The 19,499-nt window shown below is 40.3% G+C and overlaps 1 protein-coding gene across 1 annotated transcript in view; it reads right to left on the bottom strand.

Annotated features, from left to right (window-relative positions):
* LOC308371670 (copine-9-like) overlaps positions 1-19,499 on the bottom strand; it is a gene marked incomplete at both ends in the record, with an annotated part of 69,775 nt that overhangs the window by 33,435 nt on the left and 16,841 nt on the right. The window contains 2 exons of the mRNA XM_080846655.1: positions 8,662-8,738; positions 9,346-9,385. Coding sequence (XP_080702781.1) covers positions 8,662-8,738; positions 9,346-9,385 — 117 coding nt within the window. The remainder of the gene's footprint in view (positions 1-8,661; positions 8,739-9,345; positions 9,386-19,499) is intronic.

The raw sequence follows: 19,499 nt of genomic DNA, 5'->3' as shown, positions 1-19,499 counted from the left end.
TTCCAGACACAGCTGCACACTGTTCCCATTTTACTAATTGTGAGACTACTAGCACCAATCGGCTGGACATCTGTTGAATTAGGTCAGTCACTTTAAAGGGGGTGAATACCTATGCAATCACTTACAAAAAAGCCAACCTATATTGACCATGATTGATTTATTAAAGCAATAAAAGGGTAAAACATCCAAGGGGGTGAATACTTATGCAAGGCACTGTATTTCTCATTCAAAGTTTCAAATGCTAAAAGAGTTTCACATAATACATATTTTTTTTAATAAAAAGCAATATCTAAATATCAATTATAACAAAATGATCCAATACACAATTCAGTAAAGGTCTCAGCCAAATAGAAAATGTTGAGCCTTGACTTGAAATGGTGTAGTGCCTGACCTCCAGCCTACAGGGAGTCCGTTCCAGGCAAGGGCACTGCATAACAAGCTAATGCGTCTTCGTCACATTTGATTGTAATCTGAGGCATTACGAGCTGAACAGCCCCTAATGATCTAAGAAACCTAATAACTTTGCAGACGTCGAGTGTATTGGAAATGTATTTGAGCTGTAATCCATGTAGTGATTAGTAAACAAATAGCAGCACAATCAATTGTATTACTAACTGAGTCCAGTATAGAGACCTACATTGCAGTAATGTGCACTGCTTGTTTGATCTTTGTTAGTGTTCTAGCATTAGTATTCTGTGTGCGTAGTAGATAAGTGGTCTTTTGGGGAAGGCCAGAAAATATTCTGTGGTGGTGCACGATGCTAGCAATGCAGGCATAAATGAAAGTCTTGCACACAAAACCTCATAATAGTTTCTTTCAAAATGGCATGAAAGCTGATTTAATTACTGCTTCATTATGGGCACTGGGTACAATGATTATCTGATATGTTTGTACCTTTAGGGCAGACCTCGCGAAATGTGGCCCAAGGGCCATTTGCGGCCCGTTGGCTGTCCCTGTGCGGCCTGCAGAGGTCCATTGTAAATTAGGAATCATACGTTAATACGTGTACTTATTATACGGCTCTTCAGAATGTTCCAAAAAGTTCCGTCTTTCATATTGTTCAGCAAGAGGTACGGTCATTTAAAGTAACCCAAAGTCATTGAAACTTGAAGTCAGAAGGTGTGTTAGCAACACCTGAAACTTTAAAGCTCTATTTGCGTGAAGAACTATTTTTTCTTAGTGAAAATCACAAAACGGCAACAGAATCATTAAAAATAGGTATTTTGGAGGAATGTCTTCTATCATTTTGGCAAGTAACCGTATAATAAGCTCGATATTTTATTTTATTTACGTAAGCTTACGTTCGTAAGTCAAAGTTAAAGCAGTGTGCATAGTTTGTTAAATTCAGATCGCTGTGTTTAAGGATTACAACTTGAATCACCATTACGAGACTAAACACGCAGAGAAATACAAGAATTTGACTGATGCAAAGCGGGCTCGGACATCTGAAGGTTTGCTAGCTAAGCTGCAAAGTCAACAAGGACTTTTTTTACCAAGCTTCACACATCCATGGAGCAGTCAAAACCAGCTTTGTGATAAGCCGCAAAATCGCTAAAAACAGTCAGCCAATCTCTGATGGGGAGTTTATCAAAGATTGTTTGGTGGACTCTGCAGCGCTAATATGCCCTGAGAAAAAAGAGGCATTTGAGAAATGTGCCCCTCTCCCGGCTAATCTACCTACATACTGTATGTGAACAAACATCCTCAGTGATTACATTTAACAAATCCAGATACAGATCCTCTCTCACTGACAATCACCTGTCAGCTGTCCCTCGCATATCAACCTCAGACATTCAACCTGGCTTCAGTGCCCTTGTTCAAGCCCAACACAGATTTGATTTCTCTCCCTGAACATGAAACGTTTTACTTTTTTGTATATTAATACTGCAAAAACATGCTCATTTTCATTTTGATTAAATAATGTTGTGTTTTTACTATGCCTGCACCACATTTTCATATTCTAAATGTAACATACTCTTACTAGTAGCAGCTTGTCAAAACCATACAATTTAATGTATTTAATAAAGAGATTAAATGTATATTGAGCAGGATTGAGTTTCGCCTATTGGTCCGGCCCTCCACAACAGTCCCACTATCTCATGTGGGAAAATGAATTGCCAACCCCTGCTTCAGGGCCTTCAAGGTGAGCACTATCTGAATCATTCCTCTTTGTTTCTAAATGTCTTATCTGATTAATTTTCCTTAGACGAAAGGAAATTATGGCCCATCCGTTTGTATGTTCACTCTATTCAGCCAACCAGAGGTTCTAAGGTACAATGTAATTTGGTGAAAATGGTAAGTAATTATATAAGCTCTCACGTGCTGGTCTAGTGGGAGCATGATAAAGTCCAAAGATGACACTTGCCGCTTTGTTTCTGCTGTACAGATTTTGAATGAAATTCAAAAGTCTGTGGCCTTCAGCTTTTATCAAATCACAAATAAAAAATCTGCAAAACTTCATGCCATTCTTACCCACAACTAAACTAAAGCAGCATAACGGATGAATTGCTAATCACTAACGAGATGCTGGCGGCTAAAACTAGTGAAACCTCTTGAAATGTTCTTACTTTGACTCTATGACAAACTATTTAGTCAACAACTGTCCTAACACAGTCAAACATCAAGCAAGTGCAACACAAGACAAAGCAAGTCTGCAAATAAGCTACACGTACTTACTAGTTCGGCGGACAGTAGAAACCAGGCGGCTTCAGACAAACCTACATAACGCAGTATGGCAAAGGCACAGAAGCGATTCTCCATATTAAAAGTCATTGTAGCGCCCCGATTTTTTCTAAGCTGTTATTTTAAGGTAAAACTGCTTATCCTTACCCTAACCCTGAAGTACAATTACTGCATAATGCCACTTTAAAAGAAAAGAAATGACAGAAACAGACACAGGGTATGCTTTAAAAAATGCTCATTCATGGGGAATACACCCATCAGGGGAAATACTGAGGCTTCCTCAGGGCTGCCTGGCCAGTGGAAGGGCCAGTGTTTTGACAGTATGCTGCGAAGAGATGACAGGAACTATTGTAGCAGGTAACACTTGACAAATTGAACACAGTTTTCAATTTAAGCTGGTACAGTAGGCTACTGTGCACAGTGCTAGCCCCCTTAAAGGTTTCTGAAAACAGATGGATTGTGTCCTCCATAGGGGTTAATCCTCTGATCACTAAGAAACAGCACCTCTAAATAGGAACCTGCCAATTATCATTCCGCTCCAAAATAAAAAAGAGCAAGGTTTTTTGTGCGCCAAGTAACAATCTTAGCACATAAGCTAATGATGCTGTTTTCTTCCTGCAACAAAGGACATATTTGTTGGTGAGAACGGCAAAGTAATTGCTTTGATTGCAGCAAAAACTGAAAGCCTGTGAGGCGATGTTTGTGTTTGTGTTTGTGTATGTGTGTATGTGTGTGTGTTTGTGTGTATGTGTGTAAAGAAGATAGAGAGAGAGATGGAGGGGGTGGAGGTGGGAGGAATCTAGAAGCAGCAAATGCTGCTTTCACTCGAATCTTAATATGATCAGAGTGCGAGGTGCTTGAGAGAGAAAGGGACATTATTATCAAAGGCCTTTTCCCAGGAGACCCGTGACCTGATGACACACGGTGGGAGGATAGGGGACAAGGATCACATTGATGTGATTATATGTAAAATAAAGATAGCTTTATCAATTATGTATGCCATTATGAACATCAGCCTCTATTCAGATCCATGCGTTCAATATGCATGTAAATATGTAGTACAGACATAGTTAGTCCTAAATAATATATTGGTGGTGCGCACATTTGTGTCCAAGACAGAGAAAAAGCCAGAGAAAGCCAGAGAGAAAGAGAGAGACAGTGTGTGTGACAGTGTGTGTAATTCCCTGCCACCTTTCTAAACAGCTAATTTCTCTCAGCGGCTCTACCTAATACATCTCAATGAACAACTTTGGCAGGTCGTTTCTCTGTAAATTGGGATTTACTTTCACTATAGTTATTCCAAGTTGTGCTACACTCCCGGGAGGAATGCTCCTCAGCATTTAATTACTATGAATAGATTGGATGGAGCCATTTAGCTTTTACACCTAAACTGAACACTTAGTAGTCAATCATGTAAATGCGTGTGTGTGTGTGTGTCTGTGTGTGTGTGTGTGTATGTATGTGTGTGTGTGTGTGTGTGTGTGTGTGTGTGTGTGTGTGTGTGTGTGTGTGTGTATGCATGCTGTTTAATACACTGCCAACATCATTTACTGAAATGCACAGAATGTGCTTAATTAATTGATCAATACCTCACACAGACCACGATGTAAGAGAAACAGAGAAAGGAAGAAGACGCTATAAACATATAAATCAGACGGTTGTAAAGAAAAAAGGCCACTTCATCTGAAACATAACCAACACCCCTACATAAAGAGGAGGTTGCAGGCTCTCTGGGCTCCCTGCGACTGGTGCAGCAAGGGATTGGGTGTATCAGAGGCCACGTGCAGTTTTAAAACCAAACTACTCAGCTGTATCAAAGTCACCCACACACAGAGACAAAAGTCTCCTCTCCATGGCAACATCCAGAGGTTTTACAAAAATAAATAAAAGAGGCGAGCGAGGGAGCATATTGACTCAGACATAAATATACCATCTGTGCGGATACTGCGAGTGTGCCTCTCACCACTTCAAAAGGCCACATCTTATCCTTTCATATGAGTCTATGTTGGTGTCACAACAAATTATACTGGAAGATTTCTGCATGTGTTTTGAGGCTTTTTTCCTGCACTGAGCATCTTTATATCTCATTGAAATGTGCATTGATTCATTGCTAGCAATAAACAATTGCAACAATTCATTATGCTGCTTCTCCCCATTCAAGTTTAGTTATTTACCGGAGGGAGAATTGTGTGCATTAGTGGTAGATCAATACCATCTGCATTAAAACCAGCATGGAAACATTGGTTGGTGTTCCTGGGGCTAATAATAGTACCTACTCACTAAACATTTAGTTTTATGTAATGTACGCTGCACTATGTATGTTGTCTATTTATTTTATCTACCGGTAATTCTTTTTCAAATTTGTATTAATTTTTTTTTTTTATGTTTATAAACTTGAATCCTATTCCTACTACCTTGCTGCTTTGACAATTGAATTTCCCTCACAGGATTAATAAAAGTGTATCTATCTATCTATCTGTTCCAAAGTAGGAGTAGGTACTCGACAGTCGGTTTTCTCAGTTAGGTCTGCCCAGAAATGGAACCATCTCCCACAGAACATTAGGAATTCAAACTCATTCAACTGCTTTAAACGAAATATCAAAACATGGTTGATAAAAAAAACTAAAATGTGATCATAAGTGTGTAAGCAGTAGAATGATTTTTGTTTACCACTTGTTTGTTTACCCATGGTAATAAATAGATAGATAGAAGTACTAAAAGGGTTCACAAAATAGGCACAAACATAAGACCGGTTTTGCCAAAGTATTTTCGAGGTGACACACACTGAATACAAGCACTACACTTTTATCCAAAAAGATAAGTGCATCTGGAAAAAAAATTCTTGCTAGGTTCTTGGAAATAATGTCATGCAGGTGAATGAGAGCATGCTGGCTGGCTGGCAATTGGTGTCAACAAGGAATATTCAGATATGCACAGTTATAAGTAGGGCAACAACTCTCAGCACATTAGGAGGTTTAGACACAGAGAGGCAACATCACTTGCAATAGCCTGCAATATGGAATCTTAAAGGTACAATAATAGTAGTAGAAGAAATTCAAGGAATTTCATTTAGTGTTTAGCAAAACACACATCACACACTTATCGAACTGCTCAAGTCTGGGAGATTTGATTTAAAAAAAAAAAAAAAAAAAAATGACAACAGTTGCCGTATTTGAATATGCAATATAAAGATAAACATCAACATGATGTCACTCAAATGAAATAATATTTTTTGAAGATGAGTCCAAAACAAATGACTCTTGAACTTGATGGCTGGAGGGTTCTTGGATTTGTTGATCAAAGGTCTGAGTTTGTGCCAGTATTTTCTAGTCAAAAGTCCAAAGGGACACATCAAGCATGGCTGCATATGGCCATTCAATATTTAATGAAACTGCTTGCCAAATACAGTACATTTGCATTTGAGTTATTTCTGTGAGACTGTCATTCATTCATTTATTAATATATGCCTACAAAGAGTACCCTGAGCTCATAGGGAAGTTGTAATAGTCAAGACATTAAGGACCTACTTTGATGGAGACGCTATATGGATAATGGGCCAGGTAGATCTGGTCTTGGGATTTCATAGCTTTCGTCAGATCTTTCATGCACCAATGAGTCATAGGAGATTGGAATTCCCACCAAACATTCTATTAAAGGCTTCTGGAGTCAGCATGTAAATTACATCTGTGCAGAGTCCTGAAACTCTCTTCCTTCTGGGGGTCTCACAATCACCGGGAACACATTTAGAAGCAAAAAAAAAAAACCTACTGAGCTGCCTTTTTATGCAGACCAATTTGAAATTGTAATTGTGAAGGTAAAGAGTGAGAGAGGGAGGAGAAAAAAACACCCTTAAATCAGTCCCCTGCCTTCATTAAACTGGGGTGAGAGGGAGGGAAATAAACTATAGGAGACAAAAAATGCTTTCATTTTAGGTAGGTCAAAGTAAGCTACCTTTAAGATAATGAAAATGGATGTGATCCGTGTGTGTGTGTGTGTGTGTGTTTCTGCATGTGTGCCATAAATCTGGTGAAACCGACTTAAAAAACAGAATGATCAATATTCCTGTAGTCTAAAGTGAGCAAGCCACTATCAACCATCTGGATCTACAAGCTTTGATTATTTGAAAAAAAAAAACATGGAAATGAAGGCTTTTTAATCACATATAGTAGAATTTTGAGTACCTGTCAACCTGTCAGTGTGTGTGTGTGTGTGTGTGAAATATGGCACAAATATATAATACAACTCAACTTAGATTCAATTAATGATAAATCTGAATCACTTCAGAGAAAAAATCTGCCTTCAGTTGACAATCAGCGTGCAATACACATGCCTGCTGTGTCCAAACGGCATTATCAAGTCCATGTTTTAAGCCAATGTTAGGACACAAGCTCAAGGGCATGGACCAATGGTACATCTATGTAGCCCTATGTCATTTTGACACGTTGATGGATAAGAAAGGGCGTGATGAAATAAGAGCTCAAATGTGTCACCAGACATCTCATAGCAACATAAAACAACATGTCTATTTTATTATGCCCTTGAATAGCTATGCCAACCTACCAGGCAGCAATGTTTTTTTTAATGTGTATGCACATATGTGTGTGTGTGTGTGTGTGTGTGTGTGTGTGTGTGTGTGTGTGTGTGTGTGTGTGTGTGTGTGTGTGTGTGCTTGTGTGTGTGTGTGTGTGTGTGTGTGTGTGTGTGTGTGTGTGTGTGTGTGTGTGTGTGTGTGTGTGTGTGTGTGTGTGCGTGTGTGTTTGTGATTGTGTAAGCAACAAAGAGAGAAGGCAAAGAGAAAAAATGTGGAAAGACTGAAGCTGAAAGTATTAAGCGATAGAGTTCCACATTTACTTAAACCTGTTGCTTAAGGAACTTTTGCAGTCAGTGATGAACACAGTCTTGAATGATGACTCTGCCTTTTTTAAAAGACAGACCACTGGTGGCCGCTCTGCTTGAGGTAAACAAGAGAGAGAGAGGGATATGGCAAAAAAGGAAATGAAACAACAAGGAATACTTGAGATTTGGTGACATTTAAATATAGAAGTCTGTCTTGTTGCCATGGATACATGACCCAGTTCAGCTCAGGGTTTGAGGACTCCTCTTATATTGTCCCATGAGTAAAGTTACTCAGTGTGATGTAACAAGAGCAAGGAAGTTCAGTCAGACACACAGTATGGTGAGGCTTGACTAACAAAAACAAAATGGAGGCTCCATTTGACCTAGGCTCAACTCAAGGGGGGTAGAACCTCTTCATACATATTCTACAATATTCAAGGCAATATTGAACTGGAAACGGTATCTGTAAAGTGTTGAGTCTTATGAAAACAAACTTATAGCCCCAGAAAGCACCCTTCACTTGGCAAATAAGAGTTTTGTTGGCCCGGGCAAGTTTGTTGATATTTGAGGCCTTTAGCTAGCTGTGCCAACTCTCATTAGCAAGAAATAAATTCAGGATTTAAGCCTGAGACACTGGACTGAATTCTGTGCCTCTACTTCAAACACTGGCAAACACTTCTTTGCTTTCCCATCTGCCCCATGACTAGGGGAAAGAGGTCTGAATTGGCATTAGTACTATACTGGTGTTGCCAGTGGCATTACTTTTAATGACATTTCCCATATGAGAAGGTTCCCGGTACAAAAGATGAGTAAGCATTTTGCTAGTCACCAGTGGCTTTTATTGGGTGCTGTCTCAATATCTTCATTTGCATAACTGCTAGAAATGCCCAAAACTGTTTAAGTTGAATGTTATTTGTGTTTAGGCCCCACAGCATTATTCAGAGTCTGTTTGTGTTGCTGCCTTGGATACTGGTCTGTTTACCCATTATCCATGGACAGCCAGCGCACGAGCCCGCACATTCTGAGGTTTGACGGGTTTTGATGAGGAACAAAACCTTCTGGCAATAATCCTATTTCCGTCAATGTTTCATGTTTTTTGTTTTTGTTTGTATAACAGTAAAGAAATGTAATCACAAAACTCACGACAGTGTTCTCTCCAACCGACCACCTGCAGAACCGATGATCTCTCCCAGCGTGCAGAATGTCTGACCCAGGAAGTCCTGGGGAATGGAAGAAGGCACAGTCAGAAGAGGCAAAAAACAATATGGCTGCAAATCTACAATAGCAGCTCTATATCTGACTTTAGGCCACATTTGTCAGCTCTCAGGTTGCCGGCATGACATTGTGCATTACAAATAGGAATTTTAATTAGGTTATCAAACTAATCAAGAAAACCAATTAACTTAATTATGGGGGAGATCTGTGTTGATATTGTAATCTGGAGAACAATACATTCAGGATAAAGACTGTGCTGCTATCTCAGAAATGTGTGATTTATTTTAAATAAATGTTAATATAAATGTAAATAGACATTCAAAATAAATCGAAACACATAACAGGGAAGAGGCGACGTACTGGCCTGCCCTGCACAAGGACATGCATTCATTACAAAAAAAAATTAACAACAAAACAGAGCACATTACTAACCTTCTGCTCATCCACAGGTGTATGGCAATAAGGACATAAACGTGTTAGATTAGAATCTGAAATTATATGATATAGCATAGAAAATCCTTAATTTTCATTCATTTTAGAGGCTTTAAGAGTTACATTCACTATGTAGGGTTCTGTATATCTACTTCTAACTGCTGACAAGAAAGTGCTTACATGTTTTGAAATGTTTGAACTTCTTGTATCCACATTGTACCTGCAAGGTTGAGAAGAAAATAAATAAGTCTTTGAAAATGCCTTGTTATGCACCTGGGGAGAAACGTGAAAGGAGAATAGCAGGAAGGGGGCTATCTGGGGAGATGGGGTTAGAATGAGACAGATGAACCTGAATGCTCACATCAACCATTTGAATGCTAACTAGTCTCAGCAATATGATCTTACTGACACAAAGACAGAGTACATTACCATGGGTGTGGGTTACAGAGTAAGATGATAAAAAATATTGTAAGCACTCAACAAATACATAAGAGCAGATGAACAATGAGTTCTGAAGTTGCTGTACAGGTTAGCGCATGCCAGGACAGACATTCTGAAATTCTGTGACCTTGTCCCTGGATGACAGTGGTTCTTCAACACCAAAATAATATATTTTAAATTACTTTTTTTGTTAATGAGAGAGAATCCTCTTTCATTCTCGATTTTCCTCTTATTCTTTTTTTTCCTCTCACAGACTCTCAATTTATGTGCGTGAATGTAGCTTGGGGTGGGAAGGCAAACACAGATTTGGTAGTATTGCCAGTTTACACTTCACATACTGCTACACGGAACACACATCAGCAACATAGAGGGAATAGCATTAGCTATTCAGTTATGGTCATAAAGTCGCCTTGAGTTTTCTTAAATTGGAAATTGATAATAAAACTGAAAGAATGAGGATGGCTTCATGGGCAATAAAAACACATGCATGACTAATATATCCAATTAGAGATTCAAAAATAGATTCTCTGTACTGATGTCATTGCAGACACTTTCATTGCGAAAAATCTGAAATGTTTATTTTTAGTAAATGTTCCAAAATACATTTTGGCCTTTTGTGCTCTGTACATCAAACAGTTTTTGCACACAACAATCTGGTTTATATTATAAATTAACCATACTGTATATATATACTGATATACCAACACCACAGGCATTCTCATCGGAAATTATCATGTATGAGATAATAACATATGAGAATGATACTACAAAATCAATGTTTTTTTATCCTTACAGTGTATAAGCAGGATTTGATTATGACTAGTATGTTTGCCACACTAAGGCTTAATGAATGATCAAAATTCTTCCAGATCTTATTACATACCTAAACACACTAGTTGTAGTTAAATGTTATTATACCATAGCCGTGCTCAATTCTTAAGGCAGAGAGTTCAAGAGATGTTTTTTCTGTACAACAACAGTAACTACACTTTTCACTGAGGGTTGCCTGCTCTATTAAGTTTTTGGGTAGGTGTAGGGGGGGCAGTGTGGTGGGGGTGGGTAGGTGTAGGGGGGCAGTGTGGTGGTGGGGGGGGGGGGTGTAGGTATATGCAGAGGGTGTGGGGGGGGGGGTAGGTGTAAGGGGGCAGTGTGGTGGGGGGGGGGGGGGTAGGTGTAAGGGGGGCAGTGTGGTGGGGGTGGGTAGGTGTAGGGGGGCAGTGTGGTGGGGGTGGGTAGGTGTAGGGGGGGGCAGTTTGGTGGGGGCGGGTAGGTGTAGGGGGGCAGTGTGGTGGGGGGCGGGGGTCCTAGGTATAGGCAGAGGGTTTCTGCAAGTAGAACAGGTGGAGAGACTGCAGCAGCTTCCCACAGCAGAGACTAGGAAGGTAAAGCACACACACAATAATATGCTACCTGTGTATCCCCAAGGGCATGTGGCATCCTTCCTAGTTAAATAGATATAACAGCAAGTAGCAATCATCAAGGTCTAAGCATATTGTGCAAAACTGCGTTAGCATTAGCGAAAGGTTGAGTGATTTCACCACTTTAACAGATGAAAAGGACCATTTGAATTTTGTAAACGTTGCATAGGGATAAGACAAAATAACCGTTGAAGATCCAATCCATGGACCAAACCATGTCAGACGAACAGAAGAAGTTGCAAGTTGGTGTAGCGACATCTTATGACTGATTTGTTTGAAATAGGGTAAGTAACTTCTATACGGCATAATAAATGAGCCTGTACATTTTCATTTACCATTCACACAGGCATGTATTGGCGGCAACATTTTGGTTAGCTGTTGGTGGCCATTCTATTGAACAAGCCAAAAGGAACTTTAGGAGATATGACCATCTATAGCTAAGTATAAACATACCAAATTTCAAAAGTTTAGCTTAAGCGGTACTTGAGATTTGAAGTGTGTCCACTTCCGCCCCTATGGATGAAACTTTGCAGAATTCGACATGCATTAACTAGGTTAATGAGAAGTCATACCCCCTCATACTGATACCTCCTATTTTGACCGCCAGACACACCATTCCCCTCCCATATCTCATGTCATTGTTTATATGTTAATTGTACATTATAAGAGCCCTAGCTCTCTGTAAGGACTTTGAAAGAATTCTCTTGTGCATCGTGCTATTCGAGTGTATTGTGTGACGTGCTGGAATAAACTTTCCTGAGTTCTGCAAATCTAACTTTTGACCAAGGACGCACAGACAGCAAGGATCTTTCAACGGTTTTCAAGCTCTTGCCAAAAAAAGTGCTTTGACCCTACCCCACTTTTTTCATATGGATTAGCGAAGTCTAAGAATATGATATCGCCAACCAAAAATTGCCAAAAAAAAAGGTAGAAGATGAAAAAAAAATGTTGACAAACACTATATGACCACCTGCCTACACCCAGAGGCAGTCATAGTTAAAATGCAAATGTATTCAATCTTTAACTTAAAACCTACAATTAACTTGCTGCCTCCCAGAGTTTGCTCAAATGTAATAGGAAGCAAAGGCTCTGCCCTTAGGGCATGTTGACCTTTAGTTAGTTTATATTATTGGGTTCTACTTCTTAACCACAGAACCACCTCAGGCACCTGCCTGTCCTCATTCATATGCAGAAAGGTATTTCTCATATGCAGAAAGGTTGCCTCTGGTTCTTTGCTGTTGAAATAGACATAAAACAGGATTTTTGGAGAATTGACTTTGTGTCCCAGGTTGACAATATTTAAGGAGTCATCATGAAATACATAAAGCGCTAACCTGGTCAGTTTCACTTTTGAGGTTTTATATACAGTATATAAAATATATATTTTTTCTCTTCATGTAAAATCTACTTTGAACTGAGTCCTCAAAAGAGAGTAGCCTGGTTGAACTGATAAGCGCTCAGGCTGGCAATTCACCCACAGGGGACACAGGGGCTATGTACGTAAATATGACTGGGGTTTTATAAAAGACGTAATCCCGGGAAAAAAGGTCAGGAAGGGGTATAGATTCAGAGGAGAGATAGAAAGAGAGGCACAAAAGAGAGAGACATAGAGATGAGAGCCCATTGGGTATCCTGAGCAGCTATACACCTCATGCCACAGATAATTAGTAGTTAATAATTCAACCTGTATACCATAGAGCCATAGTTTGATCAATGGTAATGTTGGCTCATTTGAATATAAGGTTGTTATGCAAAGATAAAAAACTAATTTTAGCTATTGACTTGGTTCTGCAATTATAAAAGTCCTGTTTATATTACTTGATTCAAAAGCATAATCCTATCTTTAAAAATAGAAGGGAACCATTTGAATTTCTGCAGCATCTCTGCTCCCTTCACATCTTCTGTTTATCTGATGGACACGTTAAAGCTCCACTAGGCCGAAAGACACTGAGGAAGTCGGTTTTATGACAGCATCTGATGGATGGCTAGAAACCATGTTGCTTCTCAGTCACAGTGCTACGGATTCTCTGGAAGTGCTGAGAAAAGTAAGACCCAGTGTATGGTTACACACACTCAATTAAAAATGTCTATCCCCACCAAAGAACTAATTTAGAGGGAATCAAAAACAATGTCTTGGTCTTCAAAGTTACGCAGAAGTCAACTGCTCTCTCACATTCTATTGGATTTCCAGACTTCTAAATCTCTTTAAATCTCCTCATATCACTCCCTCTCACTCTCTCTCTCTCTCTCTCTCTCTCACTCAATTTATATTGGTCTCGCTGCAACAAATGAGCAATACTCTGGCTCTTGTGTCATATCAGAATAAAAATTACTGCACAGCATGATGGGCCTGGGAGCCACAGTAGAATTAGATTTAGCGCAGAAATGCAATAAACTCCCCCAAACTTTAATGTGCTTCATTTTCATCCCAGACTTACACAAAGCACTGACGGCATTTCAGCGTTTTGCAGTTACTCATCAACAACAAAAGCCCCCAGTAAAACATAAATCATAGACCAAATTCTAAAAAGCAAAGGTGAAGAACTATTTCCATACAAAAGCATTTAACAGCGACAAAAATACATTTGGCTCTTTCTCAGTCTAATTTAGAGTTTTGCAACTCAGTTAAGTAGCCGGTAATCAACACACACAAAACAACCTGTCACCACAAACCCAAACCAAACTGGCAGTTATGTTTATGTGTAAACAGTGGTTCCTGCTCAGTGGTCTGATTCATCTGCCTGTGTGTAGCTGGGGTTGTGTGAGCGGCCCTCCCTCACTAACAGCACAGATACACGGGCTTCACATCCCAAGCAGATGGAGACACAAGCACATCTCTGCTTCCCTCTCCTGTATAATTGAGCTTTTCTGGCACTAATATCCTGCCTCTTTAACTGAACAGAACATTGTGTTTTGATTTGACCTTTACTGGGAACAACTCCAGGCAAAAAAGACTACTTCAATATCTTCCTTGAGAAACCAAGAGAAAATGATGAGCATAAATGGTGAGGGCATGCTTTACCATATTAAAATATATTGTACGACCTTCCTTGAGTATAGATAAAATAGATCTTCTTCAAGAAATTACCTTTTATTTATTTAATACTACTAGTACCCAGGTTCCCAGAATGCATTGGTCCTATTCAAGATTAGGTTAGAGTTAGAGTTAGAGGTTAGAGTTTGATAATTTTATTGACAGATCTCAGACTGATATACCCAAATTGATTACAGAACATCCAGGACATTGTCTTTTCCATTTAGATGACCCATAGAATAGAGTTAATTTTATCTTACTTTATTGGCTAGTTGCATGTTGCCCCATCTTTATCCCCTCCCACATTCATCTCCTTGCAGCGGCTGCACTTGCCACATTAAGTGAAAGAAAGAGCCAGAATTAAGTGAAAAACAAGATATTTTCTATATTTTCGATTTAATGGTAGCCTATATGTCTTTCAATCATACAACTGTTTCATGCTACGTGTAGTCTTCAGCCTCAAAGGCCGCAACACCAATCTCATTATGACTGCTTCTGGTGACCTGTAATAGACCTGCATCTGTTGATCGCAGTGTTCTAGCTGGTGTGTAGTTTACATTTACATTAAGTCATTTAGCACCCGCTTTTGTCCAAAGTGACATATAAGGGAAAGAACAGTCAAGTTAAGAGCAATAAAACCTGGTGTAACAATAAATACTGCTTTTTTTCACGAAATAGAAAACGACATAGAAAGAAAAAAAGAGAAGTGCGGGACTGTCACTGCTTAAGTGCAAGTAAAGCCAAGCTGCCAGTTAGGAAGGGAGGTGCTCTCTGAAGAGTTGGGTCTTCAAGAGCTTCTTGAAGGTAGAGAGGGACGCCTCTGCTCTGGTAGTGCTAGGCAGGTCGTTCCACCAACGTGGAACTACAACTGAGAATAGTCTGGATTGCCGTGCTTGCACAGGCGGCAGTGCCAGACGACGCTCACTGGATGAGCGCAGCGTCCTGGGTGTAACATTTGCCCTTACAAGAGCATTTAGGTAGGTGGGAACAGAACCAGTTAGCACTCTGTAGGCAAGCATAAGTGACTTGAACTTAATGCCAGAAGCTACCGGCAGCCAGTGGAGCTCAATGAGTAATGAGCAATGAGCTCAATTGGTTGAACACCAGACATGCCGCCGCGTTCTGGATCATCTGTAGTGGTTTCACCACGCAAGCCGGCAGGCCTGTTAGGAGGGCGTTGCAGTAGTCAAGGCGGGAACTCACCAAGGTTAGTAAGAGAGTTAACAATGAAGCTAGGTCCTTGTCCATTTAGAGCTTTGAATGTGAGGAGGAGGACCTTAAAGTCAGTTCTGAAGGTAACAGGAAGCCAGTGTAAAGTAGCTAAGACAGGACTAATGTGTTCTCTCATTTTAATTAACAATCTAGCTGCAGAGTTTTGAATGAGCTGAAGTCTTTCAGTGGTTTTCTTGGGAAGACCAGCAAAGAGTGTATTACAGTAGTTGAGCCGGCTGGATAGAAAAGCATGAATTAGCTTCTAAGCATCATTTTGGTTTATGAATGGTCGCTGTGTACAAATGTATTCATACACTGCCCCAATCGGCTAAGCGTCGGGAGTATACAAATCATTCAGCCTGCTAGCCAGCAGCTATCAGGCTAACATTAAGCCCCTTTAAAACTCAAAAATAACTTTTCCTACCTTTATAGAGAGTCAATCATTTGACACACATGAAAGACACAAAGATATCCAATGTAAGATCCCCATCTAAGCAAATACATATCCTCTGCTACAAAGAAAGCCTGAATCCATCAAATGTTCCCTATCTATCCTGCACCACAGCTCTCAGAGAATCTTTTCTTATCTCAAAACCACTTAAAGCAAACTGCAAAGTTCTGGAAGACTCACCAAAGTTGCATTCATGCGTTCCACCCAATTCTGCAAACCTTGAATACACTCAGAAACAAACATGATATGCTGAAGGATGATCATGTTGAAGACAAATATTAATATCATCTTTTAATATCAGTACGTTTTCCTGCATACCTGCTAGGGCTGGGCGATTCACCCCAAAAAAAAAATCTCCGATTTTTTCATAAAAAACTTGATTCACGATTCACGATTCGATAGATGGCTTGCCCCTCCTCCCCCCGGTTAGCCTTGGCCCTGGGGATGATGGTGATTTCTCAGATGTAGGTTTCATGGTGGAAGTCTTCAGACTTCAGTGTTGGGGGTTGGGTCCATGGATATTAATGAGATGGAAGATTGTTCAGAGATGCCAGCTAGTATTTTTAGCCTTTTCTCATCATCTCAAGCCATGAACAAATACATCCCGGTAACTTGACCCAAGTTGCTGATATTGACGCAAAGCATTGACGCAAAGCGCCCCGTACCATAGGAATCAATGCATTTCCTAGCGTCAAAAAACCGCATTGAAGGCAAACAGTACCTCTGCTTCACTGAAGGGGGCGTGCGAGAGCCCACCGGTCGGGGATAATTATTCAGCCATTGCTCTACGCTGCCTTACTACCACCGTCAGCGTATTTCAGCCACTGACGTGGCTGGCTCTCCATTATTCGCAATGAGCCACCTACTGCAACATGCCCTTGGTGTAGCTGTAGCTGCTGTTGTGGTGGCTGTTATTTCTTCCTCGCTAGGTGTTCTCTGCACCTTTGCTTGAGGTGATGCAACGGCAATGAATCGGCCCATTATTTTAGCTTTCGTTTATCTGCGATAATGGCGTGTGGTCAACTAAGTCGGTTTCAACTCTTGATTCGCGCTCAAAATATTAGAACTTTATAACCTTTTTATAACACGGGTAGATGGAATTATAACACGGGTAGATGGAATCCACCATTCTGAGAGTTAGTTCCAGGGTGTGCTATATTCTACGGTATAGTAACTGTACGACCTGTTTTCATCTACCTGAGCGTTCCATATCAGTACGCACTCAAAAGGAAATATCTATCCAAGATGGCGGCGTGTTGTGGCTAATGTAGTGGGGAATGTTTCATGTGAATTAAGCTATCTACACGACTTTTTATATGTCTAAATTGACTCGGTTAGTTGTTTCTGTGCTACGCGAATGTTGCAGAGTATTGAAAGTCTTTACTGAAAGTCTCGAATATCATTTGTAGTTGACTTTTAGCGCTTAGACCAAAAACCCATTTGAAACACACGTAGCTTTTGTGCTAGGTCTAACAGACGTTAAAATCCCAATGCTATTTGTCTGTTGCATAGCAACAGCCACACAAAGGGGGACTATTTTCTCTTGGCTACTGAAATGCGATACACAACGTTTGGTGTCTACAACTTTTTTTGTCCTGAAAGGCAGCTTACTGTTTACTTTAATTGTACTTAATATTTTGGAGTCGCTGGCAACCGTGTTATAAAAGCAATAAGGTACTCGAGTCAGTACGGTATCGTCAATAATGTACTTGTTCGAGGGTTTGCCGGCCCTCCGCTGCGCGTCGGGCCTAACAACTCCCTCGAACAAGTACATTATTGACGATACCGTACTGCCTCTCGAACCTTATTGCTTAAGTATTCGCCGGCAAAGTATTTGAACTTTGTATTCGCTGGCAAAATATTAGAACATTGTATTCGTGCACAAATTGTCATTGTTGTATTAAAATTTTAAGAACTTTATGTTACCCTCTCCCTTCTCCCACTGTTCGTGTTGGCGTTGCAAGCTATTATTAACCATGACGGCTAGGTGCACGAAATACTCAGTGTGGGCTGTTTGTTTCCTGTTTAGCCAGGTGTGTTTGAACCTGCCACTATTCTGAATGTAATTAGTGTCTACACGTCCTTCTTTATCGTAACGCTGATTCACTAGGTGCAACACCTAACCAGGTCCGTGTAGATGCTAATTACATTCAGAATAGCGGCAGGTTCAAATACACCTGGCTAAACAGGAAACAAACTGCCCACACTGAGTATTTCGTGCACCTAGCCTATAGAGCTCAGCCTCTTCTTCCTAGTTTTTGCACATAACACGTTGTGACATTGAACTAAATCAGCTATCAGCAACTTGGGTCAAGTTACCGGGATGTATTTGTTCATGGCTTGAGATGATGAGAAAAGGCTAAAAATACTAGCTGGCATCTCTGAACAATCTTCCATCTCATTAATATCCATGGACCCAACCCCCAACACTGAAGTCTGAAGACTTCCACCATGAAACCTACATCTGAGAAATCACCATCATCCCCAGGGCCAAGGCTAACCGGGGGGAGGAGGGGCAAGCCATCTATATTTACACCATATTGCAAATGCAATAGAATCACACTTGATCTTGTTGCCAATAAAATACAGCGTGGATCTCAGAAAGCCACCGGAATATCAATGAGGAGTGATAAATGGACAGTCGATTCGAGGTCAGTGACTATGTGCAGAAAGGGACTGAATGGACAATTTAATCTCCATTACTTGAGCTTTGAGCAACCCATTACTGATCAAAACAAGGTTAAGGTTTGCAATTACTACATGTGTTACAACTTTCAACAAAATGCATGTACCACACTTGGGCTGTATAATCCTCAACTGCTTACTGCCGGCAGCGTTTCTACTACCATTTAATAAACAACTAACACTGCCATTTCATTGCTTATGTTGGGGTAAGAAAATAAAAAAATGAAAATAATAAAATGATGTTAAGGTTTTGGGGTTCTGCATAGGTCACAGAGAGATAACTGGCCATCAAACAATTATGGGTAACAAACACCATATTAGACATGTACTGTATAGGTACTGCTGGGAATATGTAAGGTTTGAATTAACTTCTTCTCCCCGTGTGGCAATGTGCAGTGTTGTTGCTATTGCTGTTGCACAGGAGAAAGACACTGCATGTGTGATTACCTGCCCATCCTATTGAAATACAGAGAATTGTATGCAAAGTTTCACAGCGACAACACATGGTCAGCAAACAGGTGACTGAAAGAAACTAAACAAACTTGAGACTAAGAGACAAATAGGGCAGAAGAGAAAGAGAAAGAAAAGAAAAAAGAAGGAGCGGAAAAGTGAGCCAACGATACAAATGAAATCAAAACTCAAAGACATATAGTTGTGCAGTCCTTCCGCCTCAGAGCTGTATCAATTATTTACTTGTAATGATTTTCAGAGAGGATTAGTGCTCTTAGCTTAGCATCAGCGCAATTCGGAGGGGGGCGCCGGTTAGTGTGACTCAACAGGCATTATGTCATTGGGTATCAACAGCACCTTTGGTTCTGTGCTGTATCTCACCCAGCTGCCAGACTGAGAAGCAGAGGCAGGCCTCATGTGCCCTGAAGTGAGCGTTAACATATGTCTGATATTTTGTTACTCACACCACAACCATGCGAGCAATTAATGATACCAGCTGGTTGCTGCAAGCCCAAACAGGCTGTAAAAACATGCTTGTGAAATGCAAAAGGTTGCTGATGGACATGCAATATATTGTAATACAGCCGCATGCAAGTTAGGTAGCAACTGACACGTGCTAAGATGAAGTCTCTTTCTCTCGCTC

This window comes from Sprattus sprattus (genome assembly GCF_963457725.1).
Source record: "Sprattus sprattus genome assembly, chromosome: 10".
NCBI classification, from domain to species: domain Eukaryota; kingdom Metazoa; phylum Chordata; class Actinopteri; order Clupeiformes; family Clupeidae; genus Sprattus; species Sprattus sprattus.
The sequence above is the reverse complement of the archived record's forward strand: the minus strand, read 5'-3'. Positions and strand labels throughout refer to the sequence as shown.